Raw genomic sequence first — 17,863 nt, 5'->3', positions numbered from 1 at the left:
AGCTACTTGGGAGGCTGAGGCAGGAGAATCGCTTGAAGCCAGGAGGCGGAGGTTGCAGTGAGCTGAGATCTCACCTCTGCACTCTAGCCTGGGCGACAGTGCGAGACTCCATCTCAGAAAAAAAATTTAAAAAAAAGCGATGAGGCCATAGGAAAAAGGATCTAAAACGCAGGCCTAAGATGTTTGGCTCTCTTTTTTGCTAATGGGGTAAAAGTCCACTGAAAGCTGTTAAGCCAGAGCTGTGTCAAAGTGGTGTAAATTTTAGGAAGGGCCATGTGGATAGTGTAGAATGCAAAGAGACTAGCAAAATTAGCTTATCATGGTGATTTAGATCTGAGGTGATGCAGACGATTTGGGCAGTGGCAATGGAAAGGAAGGCTGGGTTTAAAGGTGATCACTTAGAAAGTGATCAGACATGGGAGATATGAATAAAATAAGAGTAGATAAAATCTATCAGGGACAAGCTGTAGAAAAGTGCTGAGGATGGTGCATTGTAGGAAAGCCCTACATTTAAAGATTAAGGGGAAAGGAGTTAAGGAGGTTTGGGGAGCTGACTTAGGTAGGCTTTTCTCTTGGGGGGGGTTGTGTGTGTGTGTGTAGCAGTGGACATTCTTTCACTTTAGCGAGTTTCTGATTGTTTTGTATCTAAGTACAAAACACTAACTCTAATTTCATGTTTTTAGTCTCAGATGAAATTTGATTTCTGAAGAAAATTGTTATTTAAAGTTAGGGAAATGTTTCTTTGAGTACTTACTCTTGTAAGTAAGAAGTAAGCGTTAACATTTAAAGAGATTTAAAAAAAAAGAAAGTTGATGTTTCTTTTAGTCTCAACATTTCCAGTGCTGTAGCTTACAGAATTTTTAGTATGGAGATTTTTTTTATTCCCCATAAAGTATTTTCTGATACTGATGGGAAGTGATGTGCCTCTGAACATGCTGTTTAGCTGTCTAGCTAGCCATCTGCCATCTGTGACACCCCTTGTCACTCACAGTCCATTTCATCTTATTCCAATCTGGTGGCTGCTACCCCTATCATGTTAGAAATTGATTTGAAAATAGACTTGTGTTTATTTAAACCTCTGGTCTCCTCATAATGGTTTGACTGAACATTATGATTATCCATGTTATCAAAGAAACAAGAAAAAGTATCTTCTATATTAGAGTAGTAGTTTCAGAGTAGAGTTCCACATGCAAGCAGCAGGTCTTCTGGAGATACAATTTTATGTCATAGACTGAGAGGGCATATTATAGTTGTCTAACTCAGGTAATGGTAATTACAAGTAAGTTCATAGTGCAACAAATTGTGAATACCACTAAATTAAAGTGAGCGTAATTGGAGTATTTCTGGTTTCAATTACTTTTTTTTTTTTTTTAAGATTTGAAAATCAGTTGCCACATAAAATTCCTTTCTTCTTGATAATAGAAACTTCTAATAGAAACATTAAAACTGCTAAGATGGAGTTAGGCTTAAAAATTGCTTTAAACAGTTTAATTGAAATGAAAAGAGGTCAAGACATAGTTTAAGTGATGACGTTTATTTTTGTTATTTTTATTTTTAAGTGATGAAATGTTCTTATGTGAACGGGAAAGATACAATTCATGTTTTGATTGTCAATTAGTATGTTTCTTCAGGGCTTTTTTCAGAGTTTATTTAAATAGTAGGTAGAAGAAGTTAAAGGTGTGATCACAGTTGGTTCAGGAATGGTATATCTAGGGGGCAGTTGATAGGGAATTTTTTTTTGTGGTTGAAAGTGAAATAGTATTTCATTACTGGGATTAGAAGTAATCATAATGGGCAGAGAAAACTGAAAATGACTAATATCCTTTACTCAGTCTTCTAGAGTTAAACAGGTTTTGAACTTCCCTAAGTTACGAATTGATGCTTTTAAAATAAAAGCTTAGTCACTTTCAGTCTTGGTGTTTCTGAGATCAGGACCTACAGCAGCCATTATTGTAGGTAGATAGGTGATTAAATTTAATCACTTTGGGTAAGAGTAGAACTTAGGTGACAGTCTTTTTGTTCATCTAGCATTTATTTCCTTAGTTTGCCTCTCCCAAGGTCAGTTTGCCCCTGTATAAATGGTGTGTATCTCATCTCATGGGCAGAATTCCTACTTAACCATTCTCTTGGGCCTTGCAGTCCTCCATGTTTGCTTTCAACTCCTGAAGAGTAAGGTCTCTGGCCTAAAATCCTCTGGGGCAGCCAGGTTGACTTCCCTTAAAGCACCACACACAGACTGTAGCAGTTACGGAGAAGAAAATGGCTTGTAGTACTGTTTTCTGAAGGCAGCAGTATGTATGACAGATACTTGTAGCTATCCAATACAGATGTTTCATAGAATTCCAGGAAATGGTGATTCATTATGAATAAGAATTTGCTGGTTACTAGCGAATATTCCAGCTTTCTTTTGAATATGCTAATAGTTAAAACTTCTACCTTTTTTCCTTAATTGCTAATTTAGTTTATTAGTAGAGGATGTCTAGCCTTTTTGTTTATAATAGATACCTTCCATTTCTTTCTTTTTTTTTTTTGAGATGGAGTCTCACTCTGTTGCCCAGGCTGGAGTGCAGTGGCACAGTCTCAGCTCACTGCAACCTCCGCCTCCCAGGTTCAAGCGATTCTACTGCCTCAGCCTCCCAAGTAGCTGGGATTACAGGTGCACGCTGCTACACTGGGCTAATTTTTTGTATTTTAGTAGAGATGGCGTTTCACCGTGTTGGCCCAGGCTGGTCTCAAACTCCTGAGCTCAGGCAATCTGCCCTCCTTAGCCTCCCAAAGTGCTGGGATTACAGGTGTGAGCTACTGTGCCTGGCCCCCCATTTCATTTTTAAAATCAATAAACATAGAAATAATATGAAGTCGTGTTAAACTGCTAATAAACTGCTAATCTAGATGATAAACATAAGCAATCACATTTCGTGAGTATAGCCTTTTAATTGAGTTCAAATTATCTTGATTTGGGGGAGAGGTATCTAAAATGAACTGATCGCTAATGAGTTTTGTTCTGTAGAGGAACATTGTACTGAGGCTCTATTATGTTTTCAGCTGCAGTGGATAACTGACATTTCAACTGTTAAATGAGGAACTACTTATTGCAGGTTTAATTTGTGAAGTTTGTCAATTGATTCCCTCATAAATAGCTTGCTATTTGTTCGCTAAGCCATATGCTAAGAGCAGTGTGCTTATCTTTTTGGTAAGAGTTACTGCCTGAACATTTCATCTTGTGGAAAATGAATCTGTTGAAATATGGGGTCTACTCTTGAACTGTTTTTTATTGCACTATCTGAGGGAAACTGAGAATTGTCATCTTATTTTATTTTATTTTATTGAGACAGAGTTTTGCTCGTTGCCTAGGCTGGAGTGCAGTGGCACGATCTCGGCCCACCGCAACCTCTGCCTCCTGGGTTCAAACGATTCTCCTGCCTCAGCCTCCTGAGTAGCTGGGGTTACAGGCATGCGCCACCACACCTAGCTAATTTTGTATTTTTAGTAGAGATGGGTTTTCTCCATGTTGATCAGGCTGGTCTCAAACTCCCGAACTCAGGTGATCCGTCCACCTCGGCCTCCCAAAGTGCTGGGATTACAAGCATGAGCCACCGTGCCTGGCCACGGAATTGTCATTTTATTTTGTGGAGAGATTTTGTTTATTCATTTTTTGTGATATGTTAACTAGTTTATCAGAATCTTGTTTACCAATAACTTGAGTATCTGATAATAAGGAACATATGGCTATTGCAGCTTTTATTTTTTTTTTGAGATGGAGTCTCGCTCTGTCGCCCAGGCTGGAGTGCAGTGGCTTGATCTTGGCTCACTACAAGCCTCGCCTTGCGGGTTTACTCTATTTTCCTGCTTCAGCCTCCTGAGTAGCTGGGACCACAGGCGCCCGCCACCACGCCCTGCTAATTTTTTTGTATTTTTAGTAGAGACAGGGTTTCACCGTGTTAGCCAGGATGATCTTGATCTCCTGACCTCGTGATCCGCCTGCCTTGGCCTCCCAGAGTGCTGGGATTACAGGCGTGAGCCACCATGCCTGGCTATTGCAGCTTTTTATAAGTGACATAATAGCAGAGTAATCTTTACTAATTTTTCATATTAATTTAGGTCATTAGTATAATGACAAAGTATAATACTTTATTTCTTATGTGGTAAAACACATTAATGAAAATGTTTTCTAGCTTAGTTTTAAAAATTGTATGCCATATAACTTAAATAAGCGATAGTATTTATCTCATTGTGTCTGCAAAAACCACATCGTTTAGTATTGAACTGATAAGGTTTTTTGCTCTCAGAAAGTTACCTTGTTCAGTGCTAGCCTTTAATGGTGTTTGAAGTTTAAAAGTGGCATTGTTGTTTGACTCAGCAAGGAAATATATAGGAATTATTGTAATGAAAATAGAATTTCAGGTGGTAGTAGATTATTTCTGACTTGAATTGGAGAATCTCAGAAGACTTCCTAGTGGAAGTGGAGCACATTTTAGCCGGGCTTGGAGGATTTAATAGCCTTTTGATAGACAGGATGTTTCTGTGCTCATCCTTCCATCTGCAAAGACATGACGGGAAGATTCAAAGGTATATGGCATATTTTGGTGATTTGGAGTTTGGAATGTAGGCCACCAAGGCTGGTGGGAAAAGAGTCTGGAAAGAAATATAACAGATGTAAAGCTTTTGATGGCTTATTAAGGAGGTGAAGCTTTTTTGTCAACATTGAGGAACCTGAACGTTTAGAACTTGGTACTGGATGTGTGACTGAGACATGGGGGTGCTGAAGGATTGTAATGTGGCCTTCTAGCTTGGAGAGTGAAGTGCTAAGTGGACAGCAGTGCTGCTGACACAGGTGTGGAGTATAGAAGATCAGGTTTTGGGGGTGGAACTGTGTTGTGTGGTGGGCAGAGATGATTCAAGTTTTGGACAATATTGCGAGTGACTTGCTGTTTTATTTTGTGATACTGAGTATTCTGGAAATCCAGGTTAGAGTTGGAGTTGAGCTTTGCTTGTGTGGGATCCCGTACTCTCTCCTCTGGTGCTTTCTTGTATTGTTCTTGTTGTTACTGGTTGTTATCTTCATCTGCCTGCTGAACTCTATACCTTGAATTGTGTTTCAGGAGTACTTAAGTCATGTGGTTGTGGAATAAGAATGTCGATAGGATCTTCAGTTGTCTTGAAGTGTGTTGGGACAGACTACCAAAGAGTTTGTGACAAGTCAGGGGTGTATTGCTGTGGATTTGACCCAGAGAGAAGTTTTCTTGTTCCAAGAGAATATTTATTGCTTGATCTCTCAGCCTTTTTCCTTTTATCTTCTTATGAGTTACTTTTCTTTTATTGTGGTCACTTGGTGCAAGGTTAAGTTCTAAATGTGACACATTGACTTCTTTGAGAAGTATTCTAGAATTCTCACAATTTTCTTGTGACATACCACACTGACTTTGTTCTAGCACATTTATTTCGTTCAGAAAATTTATTAGGTGAGACTTTGGGGCATTATTCCTATAAAAAAATTTCTTACAGATTAATGCCACACAGGAAAAAATGTTTTTGGGAAAGACTAGTCCTCCATATAATTCTGGCATTTTTGTAACTTTCCAGCTTTGGCGGTATTACTTACCAGAAGTAAATTATTCTTCATGTGCTTCCCTAAGGGAGGAGTTTGGCTAACAAAACTCATGTCAGCATGGTACAAGCACGTTCACAAATATTTGCTCTAGTTTTCTCATTTCAGTAGTATTAGCATTTAAATATTGTCAAGATTTAAGAATTTTTTTATTGTGAGTGTTATGAGCCCAAATATGATATAGATTCCACATATTTGTGTGTGTGTGTGTGTCTGTGTGTGTGTGTGTTTTAAACAAGGGTTGCTGACTTCAGATTAATTTGTTATCAAGTTTTTTTCTGATTATTGCTGGCATAGTTGTATATGTAATACTTGCAGGGAAAAAAAGCATTTCAAAATCAATTTGGAAAGGAAGTTTGTGAGATTGAAGACATTTTTAGTATGCCTGTTATGCTGTGCATGAAGTTTGGATTTAGGTTCTCGCAGTAGTTGCTGAGTGACCTGTGGGATAGGCTGTGGCAACATGTTATGTGTTCTAGTGGACTACCTAGGGGAGCGTTATATTAGGTGACACGTGATCTCTTCTTACAGGGAAGTTATGGAGTTCCCTGTAAAACTTTAACTTTTTTTTTTTTTTTTGAGACAGAGTTTTGCTCTGGTTGTCCAGACTAGAGTACAGTGGCGCGATCTTGGCTCACTGCAACCTCTGCCTCCTGGGTTCAAACGATTCTCCTGCATCAGCTTCCCGAATAGCTGGGATTACAGGCGCCCACCACCATGCCCGGCTAATTTTTTGTATTTTTTTTTTTTTTAGCAGAGACGGGGTTTCACCATGTTGGCCAGACTGGTCTTGAACTCCTGACCTCAGGTGATCCACCCGCCTCTGCCTCCCAAAGTGCTGAGATTACAGGCATGAACCACCATGCCTAGCAGAACTTTAACATTTCTTTAAAAATATGTACAATAGAATGGGGTATCAATTGAGGGTAGAGGAAGACATGAAGAAAAGGCTTATGTAGAGACCTAGAGTAAATATTGTTGCCTTTTATTCAATTAACCTTATCTTTCTTTTAGTCCAAGTGGTAAGAAGTTCAGAAGCAAGCCTCAGTTGGCAAGGTACCTGGGAAATACTGTTGATCTCAGCAGTTTTGACTTCAGAACTGGAAAGATGATGCCTAGTAAATTACAGAAGAACAAACAGAGACTGCGAAACGATCCTCTCAATCAAAATAAGGTTGGTTAATTTACTTATCGCATGTATATGCTACTTCGAAAGCTGTCCAAAAAGTATCTCACATCATAGTCACTGGAATTTTGGTTGTCCAAATGTCCCATGCATGTCCCCGTACCCTGCCCACCCTGTCCCAGCAAGAGAGAGCATAAGTAAATTGTGCACAGTAGAAAATAGCATTTCAGTATCTCTCTAGGTCAGTGAACGTCACGCTTTCTGCACCACTGGGGCTGTTTACAAAAGGTTTCTTTAGTGTTAATTGTCTGCTTTTTTTCTTTTTCCCTCAAAATCGTTCCTGTTGTCCAAAAAGTGGCAACATTTTAATGTGGCAGGTATCTTTATCTCATAGTTTATAATTACGTATTGATTTTCAGGTTCAGGTTTTGAGAAAGGGCATCTGCTACTTACTAGCTGATGCAGTCATGAGAAACTTTCTTAGACTCCAAGGGCCTTCGGTTTCTCATTTGTAAAATTAAAGAAAGAAAATTTTCCCTTCGCATTGTTGTGTTTTGTTTTTGGTTTTTTTTTGACCTTTGATGATGTTGAAGATAATGAGTTTTTGGAATAGTATTCTAATACTATGTTTGGATATTTTTCCGTTAGCCCTTAGCTTTATCGAGCTGTTTGGTTGATAGTTTATTGTATAGCAATTGAAGCAAATCTCATTTGAATTACGATACAGTTTGAACATTCCAAATCTGAAAATATCTGAAATCTGAAACTCTTCTGGTCACAGGCATTTCAGATGAGGTATACTTAAGCCTGTACTAATTTAATTGTGTTAAAGAATCCAATATCTTTACAAAGAAAGCTGCTTTTTCCCTGAGGACAACTAAACCTATGTGACTATTTTTTCTTAGTTTTTCTTCCTCTAAACTTCAGGGATCTGTGTGTATGTGTATTGCTACCACCATTGTCTTCACAGTGACAGTGAAAATAGTGGAGGGAGAAGTAGGGGCTCTCTTTCTTAAGATGTGACTGATGTGTGGGACTAATGGGACTCATGTAATCCCGTAAGTCCCAGTGGGCTCATTTTAGGAACCCATTGGCAGCGTAGTGGAGTAAGAAGGGCTTTGGACCCAGGAAGACATGACTTGGTGAACTGCCTCTGCTACTTACTAGCTGATGCAGTCATGAGAAACTTTCTTAGACTCCAAGGGCCTTCGGTTTCTCATTTGTAAAATTAAAGAAAGAAAATTTTCCCTTCGCATTGTTGTGAGGAGTAAATGGGAATTTTTTAGAACATCTAGCAAAGTAAATTTGACCCACGTTAATTCCTTTGCTTTCCACACTGCTCTTTCCATAAGCCACCCCCTTTCCTGAGCACCAAGCCACCTCAGTGAACAGTGTTGCCTCGTGGCCAGCGTTGGAAACTTTCTGACCCAAGCTCTCTTCCCTCTTGTCATTTTACATTTTCTGAGGGGCATGGGGTCTCTGCTTCATACCTGTCTTCATTCGGAATTCAGCTTAAATTTGTGCAGTTTACAGTAATATAATTTCCAATAATTGATACAGAGGTCAAAATGCATTGTTTCTTCATAGCATAATACCTTGCATTGGTTTTCATAGGGACATTGGCAGGTCCTTTGTTTAGAGAGGCAGAGTGGAAGAGAAGGCTAAATTGCCTCTGTATTCCTTAACTATGGGGTGGATTTGAGTTGGTCATTATGAAGATGTTAAGAAAGGTAAGAATAGCAGTAGACGGGGAGCCCAAGTTAGCAAAAGTTAGGATCTTGTGTGTGTATAAATCACTGTGATTTCAGCTTCAGGAAACCTTTATTCTGGGGTTACTTTGCTTCTTAAATGTACAGAGGAAAATTCAGGTTTATGTTTCTAAAATTGCCATCTTAAAACACAGTGCTGGGTACTTATAAAAGGGGCTTCAGTATTTATGAAATGAAGAGTACTTTCAGATTACTGTTCTGTACCAGAACCACAGTTTAGTTACGTTAAGTGTGCAGATTTATTTTTCTGACAGTTACGTTTCATCAAAAACCAAACACTAATTCATCTCTTCAGTTTGTGTGCACCTTTCTGCTCTAGCTGCGCTGGAACGCTCATCGTCCTGCACCATGGCATGCACTTTCAAGACTCTGCTTGCTCATGCGCTGTTTGCTCTGCTTGGAATGTGCTTACCCCTTTCCCCTTCATCTGGTGAACTCCTACTCGTCCAAGACCCAGCTCCGTTGTCTCCATCTCTGGGAAGCCTTCCCTGCATACTCCAGGCAGAACCAATCCTTTCCTCCATAATGCTTCCCTGGTGCTTTGCCATTGTGTTTGTGACTTGTTTGTCTGCTTTAGCTAGACTGTGAGCTCCATGAGGGCAAGGACCATGCCTGTTTTTGTTTTTGTCTATGTAGCCAAAGCCTAGCACACTGTAGGTACTTAATAAATATTGCTTTATGTTTATTTGATTTACCATCCACCTCATTTCAGAAGTGTATAGTGGTAATTAATGTTTATTAAATAAATAAATATACTATACATTATTTTGGAAATGCCTTTCATTTTCATTGTTTTCTGAAACTTTCTGCATGAATTTTTGGAGGCATGGTCTTTTTGCATGTGATTTTATTTAGATGGTTAGAAAGTGGAGCTTTGCATTTTAAAAAATAAGTTCTCTTTGAAAGTAACGCCAACAACATATTAGGTAGCTCTATAAAGCAGAAAATGTATTTATGGCTAGTTAAGTAATAACTGTATTATGTCTTTTTTATGATAGTACAGCGTAAAGAAAGCTAAGAGCTTTAAAGTAATTAATAGAAATCTGAGGTAAGAGTGGTTGTAAATCTGGCTTCAGTACATTGTTGTGTTTGTTTTGTTTTGTTTTGAGACAGAGTCTCGCTCTGTTGCCCAGGCTGGAGTGCAATGGGATGATTTTGGCTCACTGCAACCTCTGCCTCCCAAGTTCAAGCGATTCTCTCTTCCTCAGCCTCCCGAGTAGCTGGGATTACAGGCACCAACCACCACGCCCGGCTAATTTTTGTATTTTTAGTAGAGATGGGGTTTTGTAATGTTGGCCAGGCTGGTCTCGAACTCCTGACCTCAGGTGATCTACCCATCTCGGCCTCCCAAAGTGCTGGGATTACAGGTATGAGACACCATGCCCAGCATGTTCTGTTTTTTAAACTCTTATCTTGAAAGAATTAGAGCTTTAATTGACAAAATAAACTTTGAAACAGGCTAAATTATAATTTAAGTAATTATAAGCTATGATTTTAACATATTTTCCACATCAGAGGTGAATTACTGGTGATGAATAATATCCTTTAGGTATGATTGGAAAGATGTCTTTTGAGACGGAGTCTCACTTGGTCGCCCAGGCTGGGAGTGCAGTGGCACCCTTCCTCGGCCCACTGCAAGCATTTGCTTCCCAGGTCTACGCATTCTCCTGCCTCTGCCTCTGGAGCTGGAATACAGGTGCCTGTTTACTACTTCGGGCTTTTCTAATTTTGGTACTTTTAGTAGAGAGTTGTGGTCTCTCATCGTTACTTTGTGATAGTCTCCATTCTTGACTTGATCCACCTGCCCTTGGCCTGCCAAAAAGTGCTGGATTATAGGTGCGTTTCACTGCCTCTGCCAGAAAGATATCTTTAAGAATCCTGCAGAGTGGTTTTCAATTCTTTTAGGATGGGAGAGTAGGGTGAAGGGGGTATTGTTGTTTTATCTCTGTTTACCATTTTGCAGTAATTTATTTCCAGATATCTCAAATCTAATCTTAATCTTTACTCTGGAAAATTCCATTCCATTCTTGATTACATTATATCTTATTGATTTTCTTGACTGCCATAATTATTTCCTAACTACTAATTTGTATCTCTTCTAACTGAGTAACTGCTGGAAATATCAAGAAGGTTACTGAAGATATCTCCCATTAGGCTAGCTTGGAAAAGACTATGAAAGATTTGAAGCCAATGACAGTTTGCATTTGAAGTCATGAGCAGGTTTCTCAGACCTTAAAGGGAAAAGTTACAGAGCAACATATCCAGGGGAACATTCTGTGATGACGGGACTCTTCAGCCACAGGTGACTGTTGAGTGCTTGACATGTGGCTAGTCTGACTGAATAACTCAATTTTTAGTTTTACTTTAAAATTAAATAGCCAGATGTACCTAGTCAGTGTCAAACAGCACGGCTCCAGAGCTTTGCCTCTCAATATGCAAACAAAAACCAAACCTTTGCTTCAAAAGCTAAATATTGTTTAGGCATTTATGTTTGGTTTTTCAAAGAGGAGATGTTGCGGGGTTTCATAGATGTGACTGTCAACATTTTTAGCAGGGAACTGGGAGGAGAGGCAAGATGATATTAAAATTTAATTGGAGACACTCTAGGATAAAGAAGAATACAGTGATTCTAAGTGCAAGAATACAGTGATTCTCTAAGTGCAAGATATGTTTAGAGAACTTCAAGTAGCTTGGTTTGTCACTGGAAGTTTATTTTAGTGTTTTAGATGTATAAACATACTGAATTTGTGTTTCTAGGTCTTAACATCAAATGTTTTATAAATTAAATCTACAAAACTAATAAAATTCAAGTTCCCTAACATTAATGTGACATATGACATATTTTATAAATTGCTTACAATATGAATATGGTATGGAACAAATTATTTTTTAGTTTTGCTTGACAATACTACAGGTATCTTGGAAAGGCTCAGTTCTTTCATCACATTTCTCTATTCACCCAAATTGGATACATTTGAAAATAAAGAACATCATATTCTCGAGTGGAATCAGTTGTGTGTTAAGTCTGCCATTATTTATTTCTTATGAATGATCTTGGTTTAAGGTGGTAGTATGTTATTGTGAGTATAAACACATACTTGGATAGGTATATGGCTGTATGCTAGGTTTTCAGTCATATGATCTAGAAAGTACTTGTTTTAATTATCCTCAACAATAATAAAACATTTTGTGGAGAGCTCATCTATCTTGGTGGCAATTTCTGTGTAGTTTGAGAAACTTAGTGGTGATGATAAGAATCAGATTTGGGTATATAGAATGGGGCACAGTATGGAGACTGGATTTGGGAAGGGATGAAACTAGAAGTAGGGAGAATAGTTGGGCTGTTGAAGTCTAGAAAAATAAGGATGGCCTGAATTAATCCTGTGGCAGAAAGTATGGAAAGGTGAGACTTGAGAAATTAGATAGAAGTACCTGATGGTTACAGAAAGAGAATTGATGCATGCAACAATTCTGGTTTTGGTCACTTGGGGCAGGGAGTCAGGGGATAGGGGAATAAGGGCAAGTTTTGGGGGTGGAGTGGGGAAGATCGAGTTAAAATAGTTTTGTTTCTTGGACTTCCAAAATGATCTTGGAGACCCCCAGGAATTCTCAGATCACACTTTGAAAACTCCTTTGACAGTGTTTTTGTCATTGATAATGCCCAAAATAAGGACAAATGAAGTGTATCTTGTCACTCTGTAGGCCCATGGATTAAATGAATAAATGAATCTTGTAGAGAGTAAGAGGACCTTCCAGAAAAGAAATAGGAGAATCAAGAGAATGTAGTGTTACAACAGCCTGGAAAACAAGACTTTTGTTAGAGATCAGGGAGGATAAAGACTTGTCTAGCCATTGGATTTCTAAATTATGAAGCAACTGGTGACTTTACATTACCAGTTTCAATGGATAGAAAGAATAAGTCCTATTTAGAATTCCAGAAAGTTTCTGGGAAATGAGAGACTAGAAAAACAATGTGCCTGTTCTTTCAGATGTTTTAAAATTTTATTATTTGGTTAAGTGATTTGGGCACATAGTGAAAAGGATACTCAGTGAAAAATGTCTCCCTCCTGTCTCAGTCCCAGTCCTCTTCTTTAGAGGAAACTTGTTAATGAGGCTTTTTGTATGTCTGTCTAGAGCTTATATGCATTTATGAACATGTACACATACATGCATTTTTACCCCTTTCCACAAAAATGGTTGGACTACTGTCAAGAAACTTGAATGAGAAGTGGAAGAGAGAAGACAATATTCAGAAGAGAATGCATGATCAGAGAATGTTACGGTTATTTTTCCTTTAAAGGTTTAAAGAGGTCAGCTTGGAAGGAACCAGTAGGCAGAGAGGTTTCTAATCTGGGTGACCATGCCTCAGAAAGACCTCCAGGAACCTTTGAATCGTGTGCAATTTTTGTGTGTGTACATTTTATTGTTGAGACAGGGTCTCACTTTCTTGCCCAGGGGGAAGTGCAGTGGTGCATCACAGCTCACTCAGCCTTGACCTCCTGGGCTCAGGTGATCCTCCTATCTCAGCCTCCTGAGTAGCTGAGACTACAGGCGCAGGCCACCACTCCTGGCTAACGTTTTGTGTTTTTTGTGGTGACAGGATTTCACCATGTTGCATAGGCTGGTCTCAAACTCCTGAGCTCAAGCGATCCACCTGCCTTGGCTTCCAAAGTGCTAGGATTACAGGCGTGAGCCACAGCATCCAGCCTTGTGTACATTTCTCCAAGAGAGAGCTTATTTTCCTCAAATTCTCAATGGAATCTGTAACTGAAAACCACTTTTTTAAAAGCAGGAGAAGGAGCTTGGCAGAAGATGTGAGGGAGTAGGTGAAGAGCCAGGTCACTTGCTGCAGCTCAGAATAGGCATTTGTTTGACTATGGATTTTGCAGTTATTGAAGTAATGCCGTACTGGACTGACTTATTTCTGCCTGAGGTACTTCATGGCCAGTTAATTACAATCAGAGCCCTGTGATAGGACCCTTCTGATGACCAGCTCCTGGTAGGGCCTATAGTGTGGTAAGAACTGCCTCTTGGCTTCTACCTTCCTAGGATTCCTCCATCCTAACCGAAAACAAAGACTTCATTTATTCCACCAACATTCCTGACCTATGGAGAAAGTAAAATTGTTGCCAAAGATACTGATATCCTGTTTGTCAGTTATTAAAGTCTTGCTCAACGGAGTGTTTTCTGGTCTCTGTAGATAAAGTTGGGGACAGGGAAGGGGAATGAATAGGTCGTAGGTGATAAGTCTAGCATTTCTAGGCCCTAAAGTCCCTCCAAGGGATAAGTGCGGGCCACTGTTGAATACAGGTTTCTACTAATTGGATGCTGAACTCAAAAGTGGAAGTGAGGAGCAAGTAGCTGTTGTAGGATGATGCTGCTGCTGATGATGATGATAATGATGATGCTCTAGACACGTGCCCGTGGAGATAGAAGTGGACAGATTCTAAATCTCTTTTGAAAATAGAATTGACTGGTTTTGCTGATGAGTTGTGTATAGAGCATAACAGAAAAAGAGTACTTAAGGGTGAGTTCTTGGTTTTTAGATTAAGTGAGTAGACAGAGGTGCCATTTACTGAGGTCACTTTAGGGAAATAATTTATGTGAGTAAATAAAATCAATTTTAAATATTCAACATTTGAGGTGCTATACAAAAACCAGAAGGAGAAGCTTTCCCCGTGGAGGGAGTAGCCAGTGTAAATTCTCTAAGGAAGGATGCACTCATCATGTGAAGACAAAAAGGCCATGTTTGCTGGAGCTTAGTGAGTGGAGGAGTATTACTAGGTGAGGTTAAAGTAGGCAAGCCTGGTAATAGGGCTGTGCCAGCCAGCATAAGGAATAGTATAGAATGCTGTCTGAGGGTTTTATGTAGGGAGAAGTATGACTGCTTTGACTGTGTATGGAAAACATAGAGTTACAGAAGTGAAAGTCGGAGACCGGTTAGGAAGCTGTTGTATTTGTCCAGGTGGGGATGATGGTGACTTGGACAGTACTGGTTTAATGAATGAATAAAGGAAGAAAGGGTAAGATGTAGCAAAAGACTGTAGAACTAATTCATATTCTCTTGTTCAAAGAGCTAATTTTTCTCAAATACAGAAATATTTTTAGTAAGTGAATACATAAAGGATATTTAGCTGATATTCTTTACCTAATGAAGATAATCAGGTTATTAGCTATTAATAATAGTACTGTTCCATCCTTTTGGCTAATTTGAGTCATGTAGATATTGATTGGATAGAGATTGCTAGGAAGCAAAGAGTGAACAAAAGAATGTTAGCCATGTTAGCAAATGGGCTTGCTGATGAGAATGATTTGTTCAGTATGATACCAGCTTTATTGGGCGCGGTGGCTCAAGCCTGTAATCCCAGCACTTTGGGAGGCCGAGACGGGCGGATCACGAGGTCAGGAGATCGAGACCATCCTGGCTAACACAGTGAAACCCCGTCTCTACTAAAAAAAAAAAAAAAAAAAAAAAACAAAAAACTAGCCGGGCGAGGTGGTGGGCGCCTGTAGTCCCAGCTACTCAGGAGGCTGAGGCAGGAGAATGGCGTAAACCCGGGAGGCGGAGCTTGCAGTGAGCCGAGATCCGGCCACTGCACTCCAGCCTGGGCGACAGAGCGAGACTCCGCCTCAAAAAAAAAAATAAATAAAAAAATAAACTAGTGCTTCAAATGTGTCTGAGTGTGATAGAACTTTTTGAGAGGGCCTGGACTTGGCTATAGTGATAATCATGAAGGTAGATTCGGAAACAGAGTTGTCCATGATATGACTTTAACAAGCTTTGTTTAGTATGCCCAGGTGTTAACAAAACTTTTGTAGGTCCTGAAGAGTTAAGCTAACTTGTAGGCTCCAGGTTGGCAATAGAATTAAGCCCTACAGAAAACCATTTGTGTCACTATTTCCATAGTTCTCCCAGTATGTGTACATAGCTAATGCCAACTGAGAAGTAAAGGAGATGATTAATTCCATATAATAACTGTCTGAGTTTGAGTAGGACTGTTCTAGGATATCTGGTTGAAACTCTCTGGCATTTTTGGTGATGTCTGTTAATGATCTTACATTAACTAAAGCTCCAGTAAGTTATTTTTCAAGCAGAACTCTTCAAAACTTGTTTCATTGATGAATTGTAATCATCCTTCTGTGAACAGGTGTAGTCCTTTTTAATGAGCTCAAAGTATAGTCCATCCATCCTATTAATATTTTAATATGCCATTGATCTCCTTTAAAAAAATCTTGTTCCCCACATAGGATATTAGACTAAGTAGATTTTCTGCATAAACATCATGGGTACCAGATAATTTTTTCTTTACTTTTTGTAAAAACCTATGAAATTGCATAAATTAGTGAATATACTAGAAACCACTAAATTGTACATTTTAAAATGATGAGTTTTATGGTATGTGAATTATATTAAAAACTTATGAAGAATTGTAAGGCACTTTCCATTGTTGGCATTTGATTTTGTGGAAAGACATTCACTATGGACTACTGTATATATTCTCGAGCAAATCTCCAATTACTTTTTGAGAATAGCCTTGATTTGACCTAAAGGTATCACTCAGGCACACCTTTGTTTGAACCAGGGGATACCTTTATTTCTGGGAAAACTTTAACAGGTTAAATTTCTAAATTTTAATAGCATGTTCAATAACCTGTTTAGGTTAAAGAAATAACTGCTATTTATTTAGAATTTGTACCAACATGACTATATTATAAACTATAAACTTGTTTTATTAAGGGCCGAATTTTTTTCTTTTTTTAAATGACTATATATAGATGGTCCAGTCAGTGCCTGGCACATAGTAGGCACTCAATATTTGTTCAATGATCAACTGAATGAAAGCTGCATTTGTAGCAGCAGCAGCATAACATGCATTATCTCATTTGATTTTTATAAGAATCTTATGCAGTAGCTATTATTGTTCTCATTTACAGATGAGGAAACCGACCTTAGAGATACAGTCTCTGCTTCTCAAATTGGAGTATCTTTTGGGGGAGTGTGTGCGTGTATGCAAAAACCACAGAATTAAAATGACACTTGAATAATACTTGGAAGTGTCAGTTTTATTTGAACATTTTGGGTAGGTAGAGCAACATTTTTACCTTAAACATGGCTAATGTTTAAGGTAAAGTGCAAAATTTGCGTGAATTTTAAAGATAAAATGAGCTAGACTTGGACCCTAGAATATGTACAATTTGAACTGTCATAAAGCTTTATTTCAAAGTCATACTGAAAAAAAGTGGTATTTACAATATTGTATAGTATAAATCCCTGGTGTTCAAACTATGCTGTGTGGAGGCTTTACATGATATTCATAGACATCGATGGCTTTAAAGGAATCCATTTTGATATCTTTAAATTCCATATACACTGTTTCCTTCAATTGATCTGAGAATGTAACCTGTGATAGAAGTACACATTATTTTTTCTGTAATTCTCCTTTATAGTCAACCTCCCATTTTACAGAACAGCATACTTCTCACTTGTATGCAATATTACCATGGTACAAAATGTTTGATATCATAAAGGGACAGTATGAGATACTGGATTGAGAACACGAATGACTCAGGAACAGTCAGTTCTTTCCACAAGTACAATTATTTGCTTTCAACAAAATTTAGAGGACTTTATGTAGATGTTGACTGATTTTTTAATTTTTTTGATGGTTCACTGTTACATTCTATCATGTAACTCAAAAGGAGTTCAGAGAATTTGAATGACTTGGAATAAAATTCATTCTATCTACTCATTTATGTGAACAACATTTCTCAGTGCTACATTTATGAAAAAGGGACACTAGGAATAGAATTGATGCTATAGCTTGTCCCATTCTAGCAATTAGTAATACACACTTGAGAATATAAAATTGTTTAAAAAATTATTTTCATTAAGCTACATATATATATACACACACACAATAAATTTCTATATATATAATTATGTACTAAAAATTATATATATGTAATTTGGTCACATATATACTAATAATTGTAATAAACCAGAAGAAATTTGTTGTTTTATCATTAAGAGCTTTATGGTCACAGAAAGTGAAATAATTTCATGATATATAAATGATCAGTGAAAGATTATCAAGTTTAAAATAGGAAATAACTTTGGAAATGGAATTATTCAAAGAGCAAAGGGAATGAAAATTTATAACCATTGAAGAGTTTGTTCATATATCAATAGGTAATGGTGGGTACATTTAGATTCTGTTAGATGTAACAGTGCATTATTAAAGTATTAGCATTTAAATTACTTCTGGTAAGTGCATCCTTTGCAACTGATTACATTAAAATATGAAATATTCTTGCTGACTTTAAAATGCAGGTGGGGTATATATATTTTCAAATTTCTCG

At 38.1% G+C, this 17,863-nt stretch overlaps 1 protein-coding gene across 1 annotated transcript in view; it reads left to right on the top strand.

Moving 5' to 3' along the window:
- Positions 1-17,863, top strand: part of MBD2 (methyl-CpG binding domain protein 2) — a 70,872-nt gene that overhangs the window by 12,795 nt on the left and 40,214 nt on the right. Inside the window, 1 exon segment of the mRNA XM_003914392.5 lies at positions 6,623-6,782. Coding sequence (XP_003914441.2) covers positions 6,623-6,782 — 160 coding nt within the window.

This window comes from Papio anubis, chromosome 19 (genome assembly GCF_008728515.1).
Source record: "Papio anubis isolate 15944 chromosome 19, Panubis1.0, whole genome shotgun sequence".
Taxonomy (NCBI): Eukaryota; Metazoa; Chordata; class Mammalia; order Primates; family Cercopithecidae; genus Papio; species Papio anubis.
This window is presented reverse-complemented; position numbering and strand designations above follow the sequence as displayed.